Below are 21899 nucleotides of genomic sequence, written 5' to 3'. Positions count from 1 at the left end.
GTTAGCACTTCCCTGTTTGAACTTCGGAGTACCGGTAGATAATATATGCTTACCAGTGCATGACTACACAGTCAGAGAGCCTGTGATGTGAGGGATCAGCATTACATACCTGGGGGGCTGTGCCTGTCATTCAATGCCTGATCTGCATTACACAGAGAAGAGCACAACATGCTATTCTGCTACAGTCCTTAAAGTCTTGTCTGATGATGAAGTCAGAAACACTGGTTTTAGGTGAAGCAAATGGTTCAGCAGATCCGCGGATATTATTCCAGGGTTCTATGAGACTTCATGAAATATTTTATGCCTTGCTCATGAACAGATCTTCCAGTATAGCTAAATCAGGGATGACTGACAGCATTGTATCATACTCCACTTGGACAATATTACCCTTTCACTCATGCAGGCTATACCAGGAATTTAAAATGTGTTTATCGATGGTTTATACCTATTACAAAGATGGTGAAAAAGTAAGGAAAAAAATGTAGAATAGTGGATTTCCAAAAAGGCATTTTGAGTGAACTTACTTTTAACAATGACCACAATCACTCATTTGGATGGATTTACTATTTTAAGAGTTACAATAACTAAAGTAGTAGTTTAGTTTGAATTCCATTCATTAGTCTTAGCCTTTGAAGTATCAGTTGCTTGTAGTGTAAATCAATTTTTTTGTTTAATTAATGAATAATTATTTTAGTTAACAAATTCAGAACAAACACCTCAAAGATAATATACAAGGTATGTGAGTATGTGGGCACTGCTATTTCTTAATGGAATAGGCTACCATTAGAATTATTTGATAAATGTGCCTGCCCTTGTAATGGAAACTAAGAAAATCTATCTTTATATTAAGGTTTGTTTGGTTGATGCCAGAAATTAAGGTACCAGAAAGTATTGAAAGTAACAATCTTTGTAAACAGAGTTTCCATTTTTTCCTTGTGTGGCCTTCCTTAGGTACGCTGTTTTTTACTCCCACATTTCAAACAAATGTAAATTAGGTTAACTGGAATCTCTCAACTGGCCCTCTGTGGGTGTGTGAGTGAAAAGGTGCTGTGAACCTAAATTCGAAATTCATATTAACACTAAGAAAGAAAGAAAAAAAGCAACTACTGACTTAATCCAATTATAAAGTCACGGGAGTATGTTGTGGTGTGAAAGTTTGTATATAAATTGATTAATATTTTTATGCCAAAAGCAATGTAGTTTAGTGTTATATCATTGATAAGAACAGCAATGGTTTGATGTTTAAGAACCACCTACCCCCCACACAGTCTTTACGGCTAAGTGATGAATTGTATGACAGGGTCAGGGGAAGTGCCTAAAACCAGTTTGGCAGGTGATTCTTTGCAGGACTCTCTCAATCAACCACCACAGGAAAGTCAAATGGTTTTGGGGGCAAGTATGAAAGGTATTGTGTGCCCCCATTGGTCTGAAGTATGGCTGTTTGGGATTGGTTTAAACCAGAGGCTATACTGTAGCACGAAGCCCTGTTGGTGTAAGGATTTGGACAAAGAATGTATAAATTCGGTTGCATTACCCCTCCTTATCTCTCTCACACCATCATGATGAAGAAGCATCTCACACACCATGGACTGAAAAAAGACTCGGCAGCCATATTGAGACAAGCATGCAGCCTGTCCTAAAGAAAGCAATGAAATGATGACTTAACTAGAGACATTTTAAGTAACTAACAAGTCTGTGTGCCACCTGAAACTACACATCAGCATTTATTAGGTTGTATGGTTGCCAATATTCACACATACTTTGCTTATTGTTATTATTTTATGAATGTTACCAATAATACATTATTTAAAGTTGTAACTTAACTCCTGCTTGTTTTTTTACTCTATGTTATTGCCTGAGGTTATAGAAATAGAAGGGAAAGTGGGGAGAAGTTATAAAGTAGAATACCGTATAAACACTGGTAAGTCTATGGGATTTGAGGCATTCTGAAAAAGGCTACACATTAACAATACAAAAAATGAAAGTAGAGTAATATAGAACACTACCAAGACAAAACAGTCTCATTTAAAGACAACTCTAGACATAAGTCAGTCTATTACAGGGCACAGACCCACAAACACAAATATAAACTTAAGTGATGTTAAATTATATTTATGAATTAAGTTGACACATAGATCTTTAGGAGGAATGAAGAAAATCAGAGCACCTCGAGAAAAATCTACTAAGATACAAGAAGAATGTGTATACTCTAAACTGAAATTATTAGAGGGCGATTCAAACACAGGCTGCTGAAGTTGAAAGGCAGCCCTACTATGCACAGCATCAAATAAAGCCATAAATTTACCATGATGGAGTAAATAAAGAACATATATAATGTGATATTCTTGTACTTACTAATAAAAATGATTACAATTATTGTGCAACTTTTTAAAATAGAGGCGCTGTATATTAAATTTGTCTTAGTAATAAAAATGTATTCATATAATAACATAAAGGTAATATGGTCCAGTGGTTCAGATTTGGACTTTAAAAGCCCAAGTGTGTCAGTTCTGTCTCCATCTCTGACTATCTGTATGACTTTCAAGAAATAATTTAACTTGACTATGTGGTTGTAATTGTAAAAGCTACATATTAACAACTGTACTGTATCTGTTTAATAGTACAGCACCTGGGGAGCTATTTGAGTAAAGAAAGGTGTTTTACAAAATAAAGGCTGGTTGTTTGTGCTTTGACATTATTTCCTACTGGAAAGAAGAAGAGAAATTAAGGAAAACTGACTTAAAATATGAATCAAATTCAAATTAATTAAAATAAAATAAATGAAACATTAAGAGTCAAATAATCATATTTTACCAGATTTAGAATAAAACATATAGTCTATGATCTTAAAATAACACAATGCTTTCTGTTTATTTTGCAATATATATATAAAATATAGAAGAATGAATTATCATCATGGCAAAGTAATTAATGGATGGTAGTTAATAATAATAATATAATGTTTTGCTTACACTCCTCAGGTTTCATGATTGTTGGTAGTGCACCTTGTGATGCTGCCTTAAATAATCTTGCCCGAGCATTGCTAATTTTTTTGATTTTGACTGGGTCAACTGGTGGCTTAGGAAGAGGCAGTGGGGTATCAATCTCATTTTCAATAGCCAAAGGAAGCTGAGGTTTCTAATAAATTGAAAATAAGAGACATTAAATTAACTAGAATTAACTTTTGAACATTTAATAACAAAACTAAATAACTTTTTTTTTAAAGCAAAAACGCAGTGGTGATGTAATGCATCTAAGCTTAGGGTTCAGAGCTTTGCAGTTATATACCTTTGCTGTGGCTTTGAATTTTGTGAATGCTGAATAAAAGAGAAAAAGGAATTTATACAAATAAACCATTTAATCAATTAAAAAAAATAAGGCTGTTAGTGAACAGCGTTTGAACTATCTATCCATTAATTTCATGGCATGCCTAAGTGTTTCCTTGATCCATATGGCACAAAGCAGGAACTAATAATGCATGTGATGGAGGACAATAGACTTACAATCTTTAAAATGTGTCATGTTTAAAGACTGAGAGTCCCAGGCCCTAATGCTATTCCCATATTCTTCCTGTATCATTATGGGTTTTCTCCAAGTATTCTGGTGTCAGCCTACATATTAAAAATATTAAGGTTAGGTTAGGCTAACTGATGTCTCTATATTGGCCCTATATAAGTGAGTGTGTATCTCTTATGGATTCTGCCCTATTACATACTGTTATACTATTCAGAGTTGGTTTCTCAAATATGCCTTTATCTTTACTATTATGACAATGTATTAGGATAAAAGCTCAGAAAATGAATGAAAATTAATAATCTGCAGAAATTCTAAAAATCCTAAATTAACAATTAGGAAAATAATTAACATAAAATCATATCAACTGCTAATATCAGTGTAGAAATCACGATAGTAGCACATACAGTATTGAAAACCTAAAATAAAACATCTAATGGCACCACACACAAAACAAATTATTGTAACCAAAAAATGAAGAGCATTATAAACATCCAATGACCTTGAACTGCTTCTAAAACTAGACATAGAGTTGTATAGTTATGTAGTAGTGAATGTGATTGCAAAAGGCATATTAATTTCAATAAGGAACTATGTTTATTAAACTGTTCCAATTCAGAGAATATGATCTATGCGTAGACACACATACTGCACACACTCACTCACCTGTGATCAACTTAGACTCACCTACTTAATTAAAGCACATTATTATGTGTCATGAAAACTGGAGTACCAGAGAAAACACAAAGATACTGAAAGAATGACAAAATTCCAGAGACAGAAGTATGGCCCGACCATAAGTTAGAAATGAAGATGCAGTGTTAAACACTTTGTCATCCTGAGCCCGCCCCCGTGATTATTAACATCTTAAAACAGCTATGGCTGGAATTATGTTGCATTTTACTTTGAGGGATGCCTTTGAGCAAATAAAATAAAAATGTATGCTGTCAAAGTGAAATAATATCTAAGAATGCATCTGCTGTTACAGCTGATAAGTTATACAAGCAATCATACCTTCAATAACAACCAAAAATGGAAATGAAGTTCATATGAAAGTTGGTAACTACATCCTGACAGAAACACTCAATTTCACCACTATGGCATTTATGGATTTATTTGCACCAGGGCTAAGGTAATTTCAGGCCATCTGTAAGATGTATTAAATGACTCAGCACTCTGAATATACATCACACATAAGTATAAAAATAAAAAGGCAAAGAAAAGATCATATCTAAACAGAAAAATCTGAATTGTGTTCTTAGACCTGCTATACAAAAATGGCTTTAATAGAATTTTTTTTTAATACAAGAAAGATAAATTAACATTCACATTTCATTTTAACTAGTTAATTATACTAGGTGATACATCAAAATACAGATAGTATATTACTAGAAATCAGTAGAAAACCTAGTAAATGTCTGTCCATTCAGTGAAGTGTATGTTTTGTGAACCTTCAGCTCAATTAAGAAACTATAAGCGTTCCTATACTTTCAGCAATTGATGCATTTTAATTATTGTTTACATTTTTAAAATAATACCTGTGTTTTCTGCTTAAACTGTCAGATTATGTGAGCCAGAAATTAATTGTCTTTGCTGTTTTACCTTGCTTAATCAAAAATATTAATGTTTAAAGTTTAATGTGAAGAAACTATACATATCTAAGTTCTAGAAAATAGTGGAAATATAATCTATAACATTTAGTAATAAATATTACTCATTTAATGATCATCATCAACTTTTAAATACTTTATTTTAAAAACTGAAAATGCCGAAATTCTTTAAAACTATATATTACTTTCACAGTTTTAAGTATCACGCTAAAAAAATAAACTTACATTCTCCAGTGGGGAAAGACGTTTTGCAGAAACAGGTCTGGAGTCAGGCAGATCAAAACTACGAGCATGAAGGCTGTTAAAAATATAAACACATTTAGAAAAAATAATTAATGATTCAAAGTAACAACTTCCAATTGTTCAAGTGCATACTGTACTTAAGTAGTTTATTAGATTTATTTTCTAATTGCTTATTTAATTCTTTAACACCCAAATACACACAGCAGGAAAGGAAATTCAAGTTTGTGAAATAATACTAATAATAATAAAACAGGCTTCGAGTGATGACTCCAAGTATATGATTTACTATTTAAATTAAATAATTTTTGTAGCATCACTTTTACCACTTTTGAACTTTTTGAGGAACGGTCCCCATGTATCATTACTTAATCCAAGCCTGAAGAAATTTTTAAAATCTTAATCCACTCTGAATAGGACACCCCTCTTAATCCAGAGATGTACTTAATTGCTTTCTCTACTCAACTTAATTTTTTTTTTTTTTAAATAGTACAGTCACCAAAAATGTACACCTTTTTCCAAATCTGGTCACACTAGCACATTGTAAACTTTCAGCATAATAGCTCATGAAGGGTGGCGCAGAGGTAGCGCTGCTGCCTCTCAGTTAGGAGACCCAGATTCACTTCCCGGGTCCTCCCTGCGTGGAGTTAACATGTTCTCCCTGTGACTGTGTGGGTTTCCTCCGGGCACTCCAGTTTCCTCCCATGGTCCAAAGACATGCAGGTTAGGTGGATTGGTAATTCTAAATTGGTCGTTTGTGTGTGTCCTGTAGTGAGCTGGCACCCTGCCCGGGATTGGTTCCTGCCTTGTGCCCTGGGATTGGCTCCAACAGACCCCTGTGACCCTGTGTTTGGATTCAGTGGGTTGGAAGATGGATGGATAGCTCTTGACTTATAACCAATAATTTTTATAATATAACACCACCATGTATTTTCTATTTTATTTTCCTTAATGCATTGTGTGGAAATTGAGAATGTTTAAGTCTCTTAAATCCTTTTCAGAGACTGTTTCCTTAGCATTAACCTTCTTGTAAATGTAATGAAGGTTTCTTTTACATGTTAAACATTGTCTGATTATTTTTGAAAGTCTAAAAAATTGCCATATACTGTAGACTGGTATCAGTTATTTTCTACAGTTATTTATTTAACAATATTTTATCAAACAATTTATGCATTTTGTATATTTTCAGGATATGACTGAATGACTTAAGAATTATTAGATACAAATAGCATGAGATATTTTCACAGACATTTTGATATTGTTTGCTGTTGTCTAGCATTGGCCTCTATTGAGTACTGTCCTATCAGAAATTTTATGTCCTTTCTCACAAAACAAACCCCACAATCATGGACATATATTAGATCTAGTTATAATTCAAGGACTAAATGTTAATGTATATTAAAACTGTTGAAATTGCAGCTCTGGATTATTGCCATTTACTAATTAATATATTTGCCTATTTTGTTAAAACTGATTGGAAACTGAAGGGTTTGAAAAATAAGCATTTCAAAGCATCATTTGTGATAGATTTATTTTTCAGGAATCTTTAACAATACACAATGTGGTTAATAATACTAACTCTTGCTTAATATATATTTCAGTTGCACCTATTAAACTAAAAAGGAAATCTTTGATCATAGCAATACCATGGAATAAATTGTAGGAATGTATGTTTTGAAAAGATGTTGTACATACAAATGGCAATGAAGAAAAACTAGTTAAGTGATCATTATCAAATACTGAAACATCCATAGACACTTGTAAAAAGAGGCAGTATGTGCTGAGAGACAATTAATTTTTTTTAATTGATACATGATAAAGGAAAGAATCATACTGGAAGGCTTTTAGACATTCTCCAACAAACAAATGATATATAAATTTGTCCTAGTCCAAATGGGAGGAATTTCTGTCATTTCTCAATCACAATATAATATTCATTTATATATAGTATCTTCTGCAGTTCTCAAAAACAGTTCTTATCTGTTCGTTCACGAAAATCTAGGAATATTTTCAGAAAACTGGCAAAATGGAGCATTGCAAAATTGTTTTCCAGTTTTGGTTCTTCCACATGTAATTTAGAATTCTAAGACCTTTTTTCATAAATGTTTAGACAGACTCGCCTTTAGATATTATAAATTGCTCCCTGTAAAACTGGAATAATTCTACACATACACAAAACAGCTCTAGTCAAATCCTTACTGAAGAAATATCTCAGATTTCTTAAATTACATTCACACAGCCTTTTGACTGCTCAACTGTCTTAAAGCTGTAGAAAATTATACTCTGACAGGAAAAACAGCATGGTATAGATAAAAAAATCGTGGAGGGCGGCACGGTGGCGCAGTGGTATCTCTGCTGCCTCGCGGTAAGGAGACCTGGGTTCCTTCCCGGGTCATTCCTGCGTGGAGTTTGCATGTTCTTCTCATGTCTGCGTGGGTTGACTCTGGGTGCTACGGTTTCCTCTCATAGTCCAAAGACATGCAGGTTAGGTGCATTGGCGATTCTAAATTGTCCCTAGTGTGTGCTTGGTGTATGAGTGTGTGTGTGTGTGTGCGCCCTGTGGTGGGCTGGTGCCGTGCCCAGGGATTTGTTCCTGCCTGTGTTGGCTGGGATTGGCTCCAGCAGACCCCTGTGACCCTATGTGGGGATATAGCAGGTTGGATAATGACTGACTGACGTTGTTTTGGATTACTCTACTGATGCAATTTTTCCATGACACATCTGGCTTTTGGTCTAAATATGAGTGGAAATATTTACAAAACATCACTATTAATTGTTTAAAGTTAAAATACCAGAAATAAATTATTTGAAAGACTGGATGATAACTTTATCTACTGAAAAATTTTACACTTCTGTAAACATCAGAAAGTATAAGTTATGATGTTAAAAATGCCTCAAACATCAATATCAAAGTGCTTTTAGAACTGTGGGTTTTTGGCCCCCACCTCCCCTTAAGACTCCACAGAGTCTTGGTAGCATGGCAAGCGGTTCATGTGTGCAATATGGGAGCGGATGGCCCAGCACTTAGAGCTTAGTGCAGCTATGCTACGTCCCCATTTTAAAAGGGAAACACGAGTACGAGAGGGGTGAATCAAAAATCGAGAGGAACAGAAGATGGAGGTTATAGGTAGAAAAAACAAGAGGGCAGGAGGCAGAAGGAGCCAGTGTGTGCGAGCTGAAGGGAGCAGGCTCAAGGGAGAGAAGGCAGGCAACTGGGAAGGAGAGCTCCTTGAGCAGCGCAAGAGGCTGAGACCAGGGTCTGAAGGAGTGATTGCTCTGGCTGAACAACTCGGGGAGTCACAGTGATGCACACTAAGTGGAGTGAATTGCCGTGGAAGACCAGGAAGGCAGCAGGGGTCGAGGAGGCTTGGGAGGAGAGCTTTTTACACCATCCCCTTGCTTCATGTGGGTTTTGTCCTCATCTGCCATGCTAATCTGGTTACGTTATCAAGGGTGTCGGGTTTAAGAGGCTCCCAAAAATTAAGAGGGAACAATGAGCTGACCCGCACTGTCACAGATGTTCATTGCATAACAACATGTTACAGGAAAGTGTATTTTTTTAATTGAAATAGATTATATGTAGGGAAAATGTGAAATTTAAGTATATATTATCATTATCATTATATTATCATTTATTTACATTGTTCACTTAGGTATTTGCTTGTGTGATTTTTTTCAGTTGCATGTGGCTCCCCTTTAAAGTTCACAGATGGCAATGTATATTTAAAAAAAATTTGGAGAGTGGCATTGTGGGGAATCCCCATTCAAAGTAAGCAGACATGCATGTAAATACAAACAATTTCAGAGATTCAGGGTGGGGGTCTGCTTTCAAAATCCATAGATGAGAATGTAAATCACAATGAAGCCACTCATAGGGGACCTGTTAAGTTTAAACTAATGCAACCAGTCCAGGATCATTTTAAGGATTTTCAGGTAACAGGGTCTTGGCACCCTCTATGGTTCTCATACACGGTCTTAACATATATATAAAATCAAAACCCCTTTGGGCTTTGACTACATTCATATGATGTTGTAATATTGATCAGGGGCTATATTGAATATGATGGACAAAAACATTAGGGGTTGGGTGCAATAGATCGAGGCTTAAGACTCTGATGCCCCTGCCCCGTTTCCACTGCCACTGCATGGTCCAGGCTTATCTTGGCCATGGGGGCACCATTTCTTCAAAACAACACCTACACTCACAGCCACATCACCAGAGCACTGGCACTTTAGGTTTATAGTGTGCTTGATAACTATTTAGCTTTGCCGAACTATCCACTTCCATTTCACACCTGACTACATGCCAAACTTGATCACGTCTTTTTTCCTTTCTAAGACATTGCCCCCTTCATGAGTTGTTCATCCACCCTGTTGGTCAGTGGTGCTATTTGGCCATCAATCTCTTCTTCACAGTCCTTCATTTACATAAAAGAACACTCTTAGCATAGCGAAGAGCATGTACATTAGCATAATATTAATAAATATTGGGCCATGGTGCCTGTATGGATACCCACAGGGCAGGCAGGGAATTGCTGTCCTGTTAGACAGCCCTAATGGTTCCATGGGTGCCACCAGGTGGAGCTGCAAGGTCTGACCTAGAGTGCTTCCAAAATATAGTGCTGTAACTCCCTGGTCTGGCATATAAAAGATCCAATTACTTACCTCATGGAGTCAGAGTTGGGAGGTAGAGGACAAAACTCAGCTGGAGGAGTGGTAAGAGAGGTAAGACAGACCGAGAGAGGAAAGTAGAATATTGTATGAAGTTGTGCTTGTGCAATATTTGGGAGAAGCCTGCAAGAGGTATTTATAAATAATACAATCGTTATTTGAAAGTGGGACTTGTGTTGGTGTTGGTGTGTTTGGGGCTTTGGTGATGAGTGGTGCTCCCTACAGGTCACTATAGATATAGATTTGTTATGTGCTTAGTGATTTTATTTGAAGAAAACAACATCCCATACAATCATGTCAAATTTAACAAACCAGAACTCAGCCCTTGCCAGATTCCCCAGTTCCCCCCACCTATTCTGCCTCACTACGTGAAGCTAGACCACACTTCACAAAGTCCCAGTCCTTTGACATGCCAAGAGGTAGGGCACATCAACAACAAATCAAACCCCCAACAGTGGTGCAGTAAGGATTAAAATTGAGATATCTTAGGATAGTACCATCCAGATGCAAAAATCTACAGTATGATATTTAAGTAGTCTCTCTATTATATAAAAAAATCCTGCAACGAGACAAGACTTTTTGGAAGATTTTTTCAAGTCCCACAAGTCGAGACTTTGGGCATGAAATTTTTTCAAGTCCCGTCCTCCTTTCATTTATGGTTAATGGCCCATGCCCACGGTACTCTCACCTCTCATTCGTGTGAATGCTTTTGACAGACACAGTTGTTGCTCTCTCAGCTCTTATAAGTTTTAACATTTTCCTCACTTTAAGTTCCCAATTAAAGAAGAAGTATTATGTCTAAATCTTAATGAAGAATTTCACCATGAAGGGTTATCAACAGTAAAAATGAGTACACGAGTAATCCTAGCACCGAGAAATGATTAAGTCAAATGAATTAACGCCAAAAATGTTGATCGGTTACACTGCAAATTGATTAAATGTGTATCAATAGACTATGCTGAAACAGTTGGTTGTGATCATGCGGAAGATGAAAACATCAACTTACAATATCCCGAAGAATATCTACAACTGCTAACACCGTCCGGTCTTCCTCCACACAAATTACTGTAGAAAGAAGGATGTATCCATGAAAGGTAACGTAGTACATCTTCAGGGGATAACATTAGATAACAAAGGAGATCTTGATATGCCATTCTTATTAAAATGTTAACAGTTTCCCCTTAGAATAGCTTTTGCAAAGACAATTTACAAATCTCAGAGCCAAACATTCAAAAAAGTCATTTTATTTAATAGAGAGAATGAAACAAAATTCAATCACGGGCAGTTATACGTTGCGTTGTCATGATGAAAGTCCAAACACAGAAGCAAAATTCAATGTGATATTGACGAAAATTGAATTCAAAAAATTGTTTTTACTGAAGTTTTACAGTAAAAGTGTAATTTAAAAAGTTTTTGCGTGTTAATTTCAAAGCCAAAAAGAACAAAATTTGTATTACTCAACGAATAATTCTAACACAACATGAAACATAATTTACTTTCAAATTATTATGTTTTACTATTATTTAATATGGTTAATTACTCACTATAATGTAAAATAGTTAGTAAATTGTACATCCACATCCCCATACACGAGTGGCAGAACCGCAAAGAGGCTAGTGTGTAGCACAGGCAAGGGGATTAGCGAGCGAAGCGAGCAGGGGGCAAACCCCTAGTACAATTAGAAATTGAGATACCTTAGGATACTACAGTCCAAATACAATAAACCTAGGGTATGATGTTAAACCATCCCCTTAGTTGCGGGAGATATATTTAGTAGAAGAAATTTCAATATGGTAATTTGGAAAAAAAGAAAACAAAAAAAAGGGTCCATTAAAAAAATAGAATGCTGTAAAATGCAGTTTGTTTGGCAGCTGTTGAAGGAGAGAAATCTGGGAAAATATGGATGCAGTTATTTTCAAATTTTCTTTAACTCACAGTTTCTCAAAATGTACAATTTAGCTTCTCAGTTTTGAGTCATTTAATCCATGCATGCAGTAAGCTGCTGAGATCTCACTGTCCGACTTAAAGCACTCTCAGATATGAATTTCAAGTTTTTAAGAGAGAAATTTCAAGTTTTAAGAGAGACCTTTGATTCTGATAACTTTCCTTCTACAGCTATCTGTCAGCGCAGCTATAATTTATCACCAAACACTTTGCATGCAGAATCTACAGCAGTTGCTTTTTTGTCGTCTGCAGATGTCAGTTGTTCAACTTCTTCAATACAAGTCATAAACATTTGCTTAACTTCTTCAAGATGAGCACCAAGTACTTTGGTTTCACTCTCGATTTTACTCTTATTTTCCTGTATTTTTTCGTCAATTCTTGTTAGAATGGTTTTAAATCTTATTGTAAAGTTATTACTTAAATGTACCTCCTGGTGTTTTAGATCCTGAAGGAGCTTGTCATTTCTTTTGTGTATATCCTTCTTTATATCCTTTTATATCCTTCTTTATATCATTCATTATATCATTTATAGTCCCTCCGAGTGCAGCAACCATACCTTCAGCTCAGACAGTTCGTTTCCATCCTGTCCATGCTCCAAAAGTAGAATTACTAGTGCAGTTGGAGTTGAGGCTGTTGATTCACCAGGGGTATTAGTAGTATGTGACAGCAAAGATAGATTGGACATGCCCACTTCTGATAACCCGCTTCAGATCTGCAAATTCTCATTGCCCACCTCACTCTCAGTTTGGTTCCCACATTTCCTCTCCGCTAGAGCCGATGCTGCAGCAGAAGTTCCCAAATGATCCATTCTTTTGCTCGTCTCTACCAATTCATTCTCTGGCAGGCCATATTGTGAACTTGAGACCAGTTTAGACTTTGATGAAGCTTTATCTGCCTTTTCCCTGTCTTTCTGAACCTTTGATCTCCTGCTCATTAACATACCTGTAATTAAATCCTCAAGGATTGATTCAGGAATGACAGTAAAAAAGCAAAATAACACTGCTGCCAGCAGTGCTCCTTTCTAGACATCTATCTCTCATAACAGATGAGACTCTCTATAGATATAGACCTGATTGCAACATTAGCAAGCACCTAAAAGTCAATGATTATGGATTTCACTACTACTTAATTAAACATATGTATGCTTACATTATATATACACACATACTCTAAATATAACTCAGATTTTGATTGTAAAATGCGTAAGCACCCAATTCAAAAGATGTTTCTACATTTACCAGTGGACCATCTATATTATATTTTAGTCACTGATTATGAAGTTATCTACTACTATTTAATTAAACATACTGTATGTTTGATTATATATGTGTTTTTAAACCCAGCACTGCAATTGAAAATCCCACAACAGGTCATTCTGAAGTTTTCTCATCTGAGGAAAAACAAAGGAATGGATGTATCCATAACTTCACAAAAAATAATTTCTTCAACTATAACGTATCAAAAGTCTCAAAACATTGTTTTATATACTATACTAATGTAAGTAAAATTTTATTTAATGATATTTTCTGTCAAAAACACTAAAATACTGAAGTATTAACTAAATAAATATTTTCATTATTTCAAAATAATTTAAAAAAAAATGCAAAGATGAAGCTGTAAATAAAAATATCATTGTAAATTCAAACATAGAAATATAAAGTCCAACCTGAACGATGAAGGAGGTCTGCTATCTGATGTTCTGGAGGAAGTAGATCCAAAAAGTTTACGTTCATCTTCTCTAGGTGTTAATGGTCTTTTGGTGTTTAGGATTCTGACGGACATCCGTGCCTCATTGATAATTTCAGCACTGGTTTTCTGATTTGATGAGGATTTCACATAAAAAGGCTCTGTTTTCTTTTTCACTGAAGACATTTTTAACAATAGCAAAGCAAAAAAAAAGTCAGCTAGAAATGAAAAAAAAAAAAAGTGTTAATATCTAAGTAAATACAGAAATATGAAAAATTGAAAAATATGTTTTTCATTACCATCGATCCATCCATTATCCAGCCTGCTATATCCTAATACAGGGTCATGGGGGTTCACTGAAGCCAGTCCCAGCCAACAGAGGGCACAAGGCAGGAACAAATTCCAGGCAGGGCATTAGCCCACCACAGGGCGGGCACACACACACCAAGCACACACTAGGGACAATTTGGGATCGCCAATGCACCTAACCTGCTTGTCTTTGGACTGTGGGAGGAAACTGGAGCACCCGGAGGAAACCCACACAGGCATGGGGAGAACATACAAACTCCACACAGGGAGGACCTGGAAAATGAAACCAGGTGTCCTTACTGCGAGGCAGCAGCGCTGGTTTTCATTACACAAATGTAAATTTAGCACATTAAGCATATTTAATTTTTGCAATAGTAATATATTTAGAATGAAGCAGCATAATGGCACTCAGGCTAGTGCTGCTTCATATCTCCAGTGTCATATGTTCAAATCTGAACACAGGTAATACTTGTGTGCTGCACTCACATTCTCCCTGTGGTTCAGCAGGCTTCCTAAGGTTTTTTGGTACCTCCCAGTTCTTAGAGACATTCAGTTGGCTGGTGAATGGCCTGTTATTAAAGCTTGTGTATATATCAGTGAACTTTCCCTGATGCATTTTTTATGGTTGGCCCCTGCCTAGCACCTGATGTTGCCAGGAATAGTGCATACATGCCACTACTATGCACGGAAATAACTGGATATACAAAATAAACTGACCAATATTTTTGTTCCCTTGAGTTTATTGTGGTGGGATGTGCACTGATATACTCCTTGAATTTTTTCAAAGATACGAAATACTAAATCTGAAAGTGGACAAGTTAATGAAAAGTGGAAAATGTAAGTAAAACATCAAAAATATGCCGGGTAGGATTTATGCATTTTAATATGTTTTCCGATGTAACAGGGTCAGTTAACCTTTACAGTAAGTAGTTACTTTAAATTAATAATAGAAAATGAGAATCTGGTTTTCCTATTACTCCCTATTTTCCTATTACTGTCTTAATCTCCAATGCACACTGTTATCTACTATACAACATTTACAGATGGTATATGCATAATGCAAAATAAAGAACTGTATAGTAAAGTAACTGGATGAATAAAAACAGACAAATGAAACAGGAAACAAGACACTACTTACTCAAACATGAATCTCATATGGTTGATATATTACCTCAATAAACAAAACATTTTATATGAGGAAACTTATGGAGGCCTTTTATGTGGGTAATTACTGCATTTTTTCACTTAAAGTAATGTTTTGTAATTGATTTTAGATTTTCAGAACAATGCTGACCTTATAAGATAAATAAATACATACAGTATGTGTATATACTATATTAAGAGGATTGGATTTGCCTAAATTTGAGAAATGGACACTTAGAAAAACCCCAAACATCATTCATGGCTTATTTTTAGACATCCCAAATTTAGAAGCTTTAGAAAGGGCTAATTTGGTATAGAACACATTATAACTTCTAAGCAAACACCAAATGATTACTCCAAAGTGATAAATAAAAATGTATCTTTCAATTGCATCAAGTAACAAATATGTAAGTCAGAAGTTTGTCAAGGCTATACTTATAAATACCTATAGACTGAAGATGATAAATGTAGACAAATATGCAAGTTTAGTACACTGGAGGATGCTGGAAAGGCCTTGGAAACTAATCTTGCAGACTGTTATATTGTATCCATTGACTATAAAACACTAAATTATAATTCTACGTTAAACTGAAAGATAACATTACAAATTTGAAAAAGCTCAGTGAAAACTATTGTCATGTCATGTTTGTTTGTGTGTTTCTGTTTGCAAATAAACAAAAGCTTCTTAGTTAGTATACATTGTAAATGACCCTACATTATGGTTCTTTTCTCAGTATCTTGCTGTGACACATGGTGGCACTGCTACATTGCCAACATACTACTCTTACAAATTGAAAGTGAAAGCAGAGGCACTAGGAGCTTTGCAATTCAAAGATAAAATGTTTTCATCTACTTTAAATGACAAGGTCCAGTACATACATAAAGTATAACATTGTAAAATGCCTAGTGTTGGAAGATTAACCAGTTGGCCTAGATCATCAGAAATGCCTGTTATAAACTACATACTCCCCTAGTGGTTTATTTTCTACAGAAATTTGTTTGACTGGAGTTTTTGTTTTCATCTTCTTTATTGTCAGCTGTACTTCTAAGTTACTAACTACATTAACTCCTAACGGCTTGTTTATTTATTTTCAGTATCAAAATAGCTCTGTATTTAATTTCTGCATTCATGTATGAATATGCTAATAGCTAGTGCTAATATAACCACTTTAAAATGCTGAGGATTAGTTTTATTTTGTCTGGTTTAAACAGGAAAATGTGAAATCTGTCTTCTAATTGCATCCACATAAACAAAAAGACATAAAGACTACAGGTTAACATTTCATAAAATGTACACACATTTATAGTACATCATTTAAAAACATTTTTTTGATAAGTAAAAAGGTTTCACCTAGAAATATTCATCATACTTATTAAAACAGTTTCTATAACCCTAATACTTTGCTACCTCTGATGATTTTCTAAAAAGATGCATGGCACTGGGAAGAAAAGAATTTCTGGAGCAGTTTGTATGGTTTGTTAACACATCTATTGTCCCTGCTTAGCTTGATGAACCAATTGCAGTCATCTGAGATTATTTAATTTCTTTGTCATCTCCCTCTTACACATGCTTATGAAGTCATTGAAATCAAACTCAATAATTTTGGTCATCTGATAACCTCTTGGAGCATTTTTAAACAATTGATTTGCTAAGCAGCTAAACCAGAAACTGAAGACAGAAGTAAAGACAAATTGGACCATGCTGCAATAAAAAGACAGTATGAACTTGTCCATTTTGAATAGTCTAATTCTATGAAGGAGAATTAGGTGCTGATTGCATTTAGAAAATATGTGTGTTAATATTCCAGTTTAAATCATTAGTGTAAGTTCCTAGATATTTATATCACATCATTTCTTCTACCTCCTCTTCCAGAACTATAATGCACAAATTTATATTTGTGAATGATTAATATTACTTCTTCAGTGTGTTTAACAATGACAGAAATATTATTATTACATTATTAAATTAATAAACAGCCTTCTTTTTAGTAAATGGCATTAATCCTCCCTAAATATGACTCCTGATCACCATAACACCATCAGCATACTTGAACTTGCTACAGCCCTCGAAGCCTGTACTCAAGGGAAGAGCGTTATACAAGAATAAACTGAACTGAACTGAACTTGATAATGGAACAATGATGATCTTCTTCTAAGCCACTGGTATATAATACTGTCTTTTTGATTTTGAACTAGTACAGAGATTTATCAACTTCAGCAATGCTGAGCATATAACAAAAACATTTCTGGCATTATTCCTAAAGTGTTCCGCTTATTTTTTTAATTTTGGGTACTAAAATCACTGGTTTAAAATATTAAATAAAACAAATTCAGTTTCTTAGCAAAGAGTGTGTGTCCCTTATCAGCTGGAGAGGTCATCCCTTTTTAGCACCTAATCCTGTGAAAGTTTTCAGATCTTTCTAGACGTGCTTTGAACTGTTATCACTAAACTGAAACTTGTTTGTTTTCCTCTGTAAGTCATTTTACTCTGTTTAAGGGACTTATTTATCCTTCTATCTAAAGGAAGTTTTCTGCCTTCCTCAGTTTTCCTGGAAAGCATGTTGCTATTCCAGAAGAAGTCCTCTGACATTTTTGATGATATATTGCGTACTATTAGGGCACACTTCCTAATATTCTCCTCAATGATCATTTATCAAGAGAAATTCACACATCCAAATGTAGTGAAACATAAAATTACTGTACATTTGAACAACTGAACAATTGTGAAGAGAACAGGCAATTCAGCCCAACAAGTTCCTCCATCCTATTCCTATGATTGTCAAGAATAACAGATTTGAAAGTCCCTAACATCCTTCTCTCTACCACACTACTTAGTTAAAAGTAACACTAACTGTAACAAAGATTTGGTTAAATTCATGCTGCAGATGGTGGTGGACTTCATCCAGACTATCCACTCTTAATATATAGTCCAACACCACAACCAATGTACTTATATAACATTGACTTAATGTCTTGCATTGCTGTGACGCCTTAGACCTTCAGCCATGGTCATCTTCCTGTGACCTGGGCATCAATAGTCATGAACCAAGGATGGACCAGGGTGAGTGAGCAAACAAGCAAAACTTACTTGTCCAAAGTGAAGCATAGGTTACTTAAAATCATAAGTGCTTTAAAATGTGTATAAAACAGTGCATACAAATCAATAAATAAATCATTAAAATCCGTGCCATTAAAATTCAAACTGTGTTTTGGGCATCAATAAATAAATATTTAAAAAATAGTAACTGTAAATAAACACCTTTGAAATCATCCGGTTTATGGAGAGGTAACAGTTAATTATATAGCTTATTTTTTTTCTAATATGGCTTCTGTGTTATTACTTTAAGCTGTATTATATACAAAAGGCTATGAATCATTATACATTACACCCCCAAAAGTTATGTCCTAGAGCACCTGCGAATTGAGAAAAACCACAAATTTTGGATGTAGTTAAAAAAATGCCTATTTTCATAGTTTAAACACTAAATATGCCCCCAAAACACTTTAATTTAATTTGAAACTCGGCTTAATATATTACCTAAAAATGAAGAATGTAAAGGTAAACCTGTATACTGTATTTCAAACTGCAGCTCATTTCGGCAGCATCTTGGGGCTTTAACCCTTAAAATGCCACATACTTGGGGTTAATGCATCCCTGGACAGCAAATACTTTTTTGCTGCATTTTAAGTAAACGTCACAATTAACAAAGAAAAAGTGAAATTTTAATGGAAAACTTTTTTTCATGCAAAGAGCATCACAATTACTGCAACACTAATCATTTTACACACTGCTAATGAACTGTAAAAACTATTGTAAAAACTACTGGAACAAAATGTACAAAGTTCAACGCTTGGGTCACAGAATTGCACAGAAACAGAACATTGTAGAGACAGGAACTTTATTAAAACACTTCAAACAAACATGTCTCTTTCAGAAGTAAAAGGAGCTCAGTATGCAGTTAGTATTCGATTAAACAATAAAGAAACATCATAGGGGAGCTCACCCCCAACAGGAGCAGAGAATGTCGGGGGGGTTGGCAGGTTGGGGGGAGGAGAGAGAAACAAAGCAATTAGCCAAAAAGGACAGGCACTTTAAGCAAGTGTGGCATCGCGCAAGAAGCCGCAATCAAGAAGAAAAAAACAAAGCAAACCGGTAATCAAACAGCAAATAAAGAATGTAATGAAAACAAATGAAATAAGAAAACAACAATACCACCCCGTTCCCCTTACGGTGATTACACATTAAATACAACAAAGCACAAACAAAACACACAGTAAATCATGAAAAAGTTCATGAAAAATGGCAACGGAAGAAATGTAATGATGAAAATAGATAGTCCAGAGATCCGCATGTTGAATGGGAATGTACAGATAGTCCTACCGGTAGTTCCTGAAATGGTGAAGACGGGTGGACGGGTTCAGGAGTGCTCCTTTCTTTGCAGGATGGCCATGAATCCACTTACAGTCCTCATGTACACAGGCAGATGGTAGACAATCCAGATGCACAAAACGATCCAGGACAAGTACAGGTAACCCAACAGAAGGCAGATAGACAGGAACTTGAAATACAAATTACAAAAACTTTTTTTTTTTTGCTTTTGATCACCGGTCCCCTTTTTAAAAGCCACACTGACAACCTTTGACCTGAACAGCCCCAGCATTCTCAGCAGACCAATCAGAGCCACTGCAGTGACTGCTGGGGGTTGCAGTTTCAAATTCTATTGGCTACTTTCACAGTTTTCTCTACAGCTGCATCCTATTCTCTCTACAGTACAGTATTGCCACGAAAACAGCCATAAATTTGCAGAGGATATTTGTGGTTTCTGCTAACAATTATTAGTTAGGTTCTAAGGAAAAATCCGCAAATGACTGAGGCCGCGAACTCTGAACCGGTGCTTACACTTTATAGGTTTATAGGGTTATTATTGCATTGTATACAGACCACAGTGAAATTCTTACTTTCATGTACTTATCAATATGCAAAATGTCAGTACTCTTTAGTGTTATCATTAATAAGTATAACAATCTTATCTTAAAACTTCTGTCTTAAATAGCTTCCATAAATAACTTCCTGAATTTCATGCTTTTAGGGGTCGAATGGGGTTTATTAAGCATTCCCAGACCAAACAACCAAATATTTTACAACTGGTTAAACCTCTATATATTGCTGTCCTTTACCGAGGCATTCTCAGACTTGGTATCTATAATAATAACTAAGTATGACAGGTTCCTAATATTGATAACTACAAATACAAATATTGATAACTACAATTAATGTGAAGTGTATTGTTAAAAACATTATTTTGATACATCTTTGCTTTATAATATTCTAGACAATTAGTCCTATTGTAGTGCTTCCTTCAATAATGCTAACAAGCATAGCAAATTACTGTAGTTGGAAATTTATAATGCTAAGATGAGAGCTGCAGTTGACATAGTGGCTCCTGAAAAGATTAAGTAATCCTCTAGCACTATCATACCTTGGAAAACTCAAAGAGTATCTGATTTCAAGAAACATACCAGTAAGCTGATAAATCCCCTTAAACTCAAATAATATAAAAAACATTAATTTTAAAGATAATAAGAAGGCGAACAAGCAAAAAACAGGTGGAGGTCCACGCGGTCCAGACCTAACCCCTGCAGAAGAGTTGGCTCTCCAGCAAAATGCCCATCGCCCTGTTTCTGAGGGCATTTTTTTTGTTAGGTCAGTTGCAGGGAATGTAATATCCCTCGGACTTGTGTCTGACCAACCAGATATTGACAAAGGTCAAATATCTGATGAAGACACTGTGTCTGATTATTCATCAGGGGGAGAGGTACATTTTCCAAATAATGTTTGATCAAATTCCATTCTGATCAGTCCCATGTGCCCCAATCACATTTGGAAATCCTGCGTAATGAGAATGTTAGGCTGATTGTGAGATTCTTTATGGAACTGTGGGTGTTTTTGCCTGTGTACCTGCAATGGCATGAAACACTATGAAAACCCGAAGGAAATATTTCAGAGCTAAACAGACTTTACGAATTGCCTGGCAAACTGCACTTTTAGATAAATTTTCAACATCGCCTACAGTATATAAAAAAAGTACCGCTTGCAGAAAAAACCCAAAGCAATGCATACAGTCTATGTGGTTGTGAGAGCCAGACTTTTCCTAGTTTGACTTCGAATATAAGGTGCTAATAAATCTTTGAGGTACAATATTCCCCCTCGGCTAAAGCGGTATCTTTCGAAAAGAATTTCCTCTGGGAGCAATAAAGGATCATGCCGATCGCGGAAAACCCTCTCTATATGAAATTCTCTTCTTATAATTTGCGTACCGATATCAATTCGTTGCTCATTCATGAACATTGAAGTCATGACTGAATGAATTCCTTGCACGGTCACTGATTAAGCGTGTGAGGTAATCCTTGTTTACATAGAACAAACCTGCTCCGAGCAGTTTTAAAGATTTGGATGTGCTGCTAAGACAACACATCCAGCAAGAGTTTCGAAAAACCGACAGATCCAGGATCATGCCAAATCGTCAACAATTACATCCGCTAAACGAGTAATCCACGTATGAAAAATACCCCCTTTATCTCCACAAGAATCCAGACACAAGAGTCCAATGTTGTATTGTCCGTATGGGCAGGGGAGAACATCGGAAGGTGAAAGGTAGATTTTGTGAATGAAGGAAGATTCGAAGATAACGCTATTCTGAAAGTAAAAAAGTTTCAAACCTCACCCTCTCAAAATTGGCTAGCCAGGGCCAGGTGGCCACCTCACTAACCTTGTCCATGCCG

The 21899-nt window shown here is 35.5% G+C and overlaps 1 protein-coding gene across 1 annotated transcript in view; it reads right to left on the bottom strand.

Moving 5' to 3' along the window:
* The window catches only part of armc2 (armadillo repeat containing 2), a 190101-nt gene that overhangs the window by 152159 nt on the left and 16043 nt on the right, over nucleotides 1-21899 (bottom strand). Inside the window, exons 4-6 of the mRNA XM_039747898.1 lie at nucleotides 13645-13882; nucleotides 5349-5421; nucleotides 2973-3138 (exon numbers count right to left, since the gene is read on the bottom strand). Of these exons, the coding sequence (XP_039603832.1) occupies nucleotides 2973-3138; nucleotides 5349-5421; nucleotides 13645-13850 (445 nt within the window). The 5' untranslated portion in view covers nucleotides 13851-13882. The remainder of the gene's footprint in view (nucleotides 1-2972; nucleotides 3139-5348; nucleotides 5422-13644; nucleotides 13883-21899) is intronic.

This window comes from Polypterus senegalus, chromosome 3 (assembly GCF_016835505.1).
Source record: "Polypterus senegalus isolate Bchr_013 chromosome 3, ASM1683550v1, whole genome shotgun sequence".
Taxonomy (NCBI): Eukaryota; Metazoa; Chordata; class Cladistia; order Polypteriformes; family Polypteridae; genus Polypterus; species Polypterus senegalus.
The sequence above is the reverse complement of the archived record's forward strand: the minus strand, read 5'-3'. Positions and strand labels throughout refer to the sequence as shown.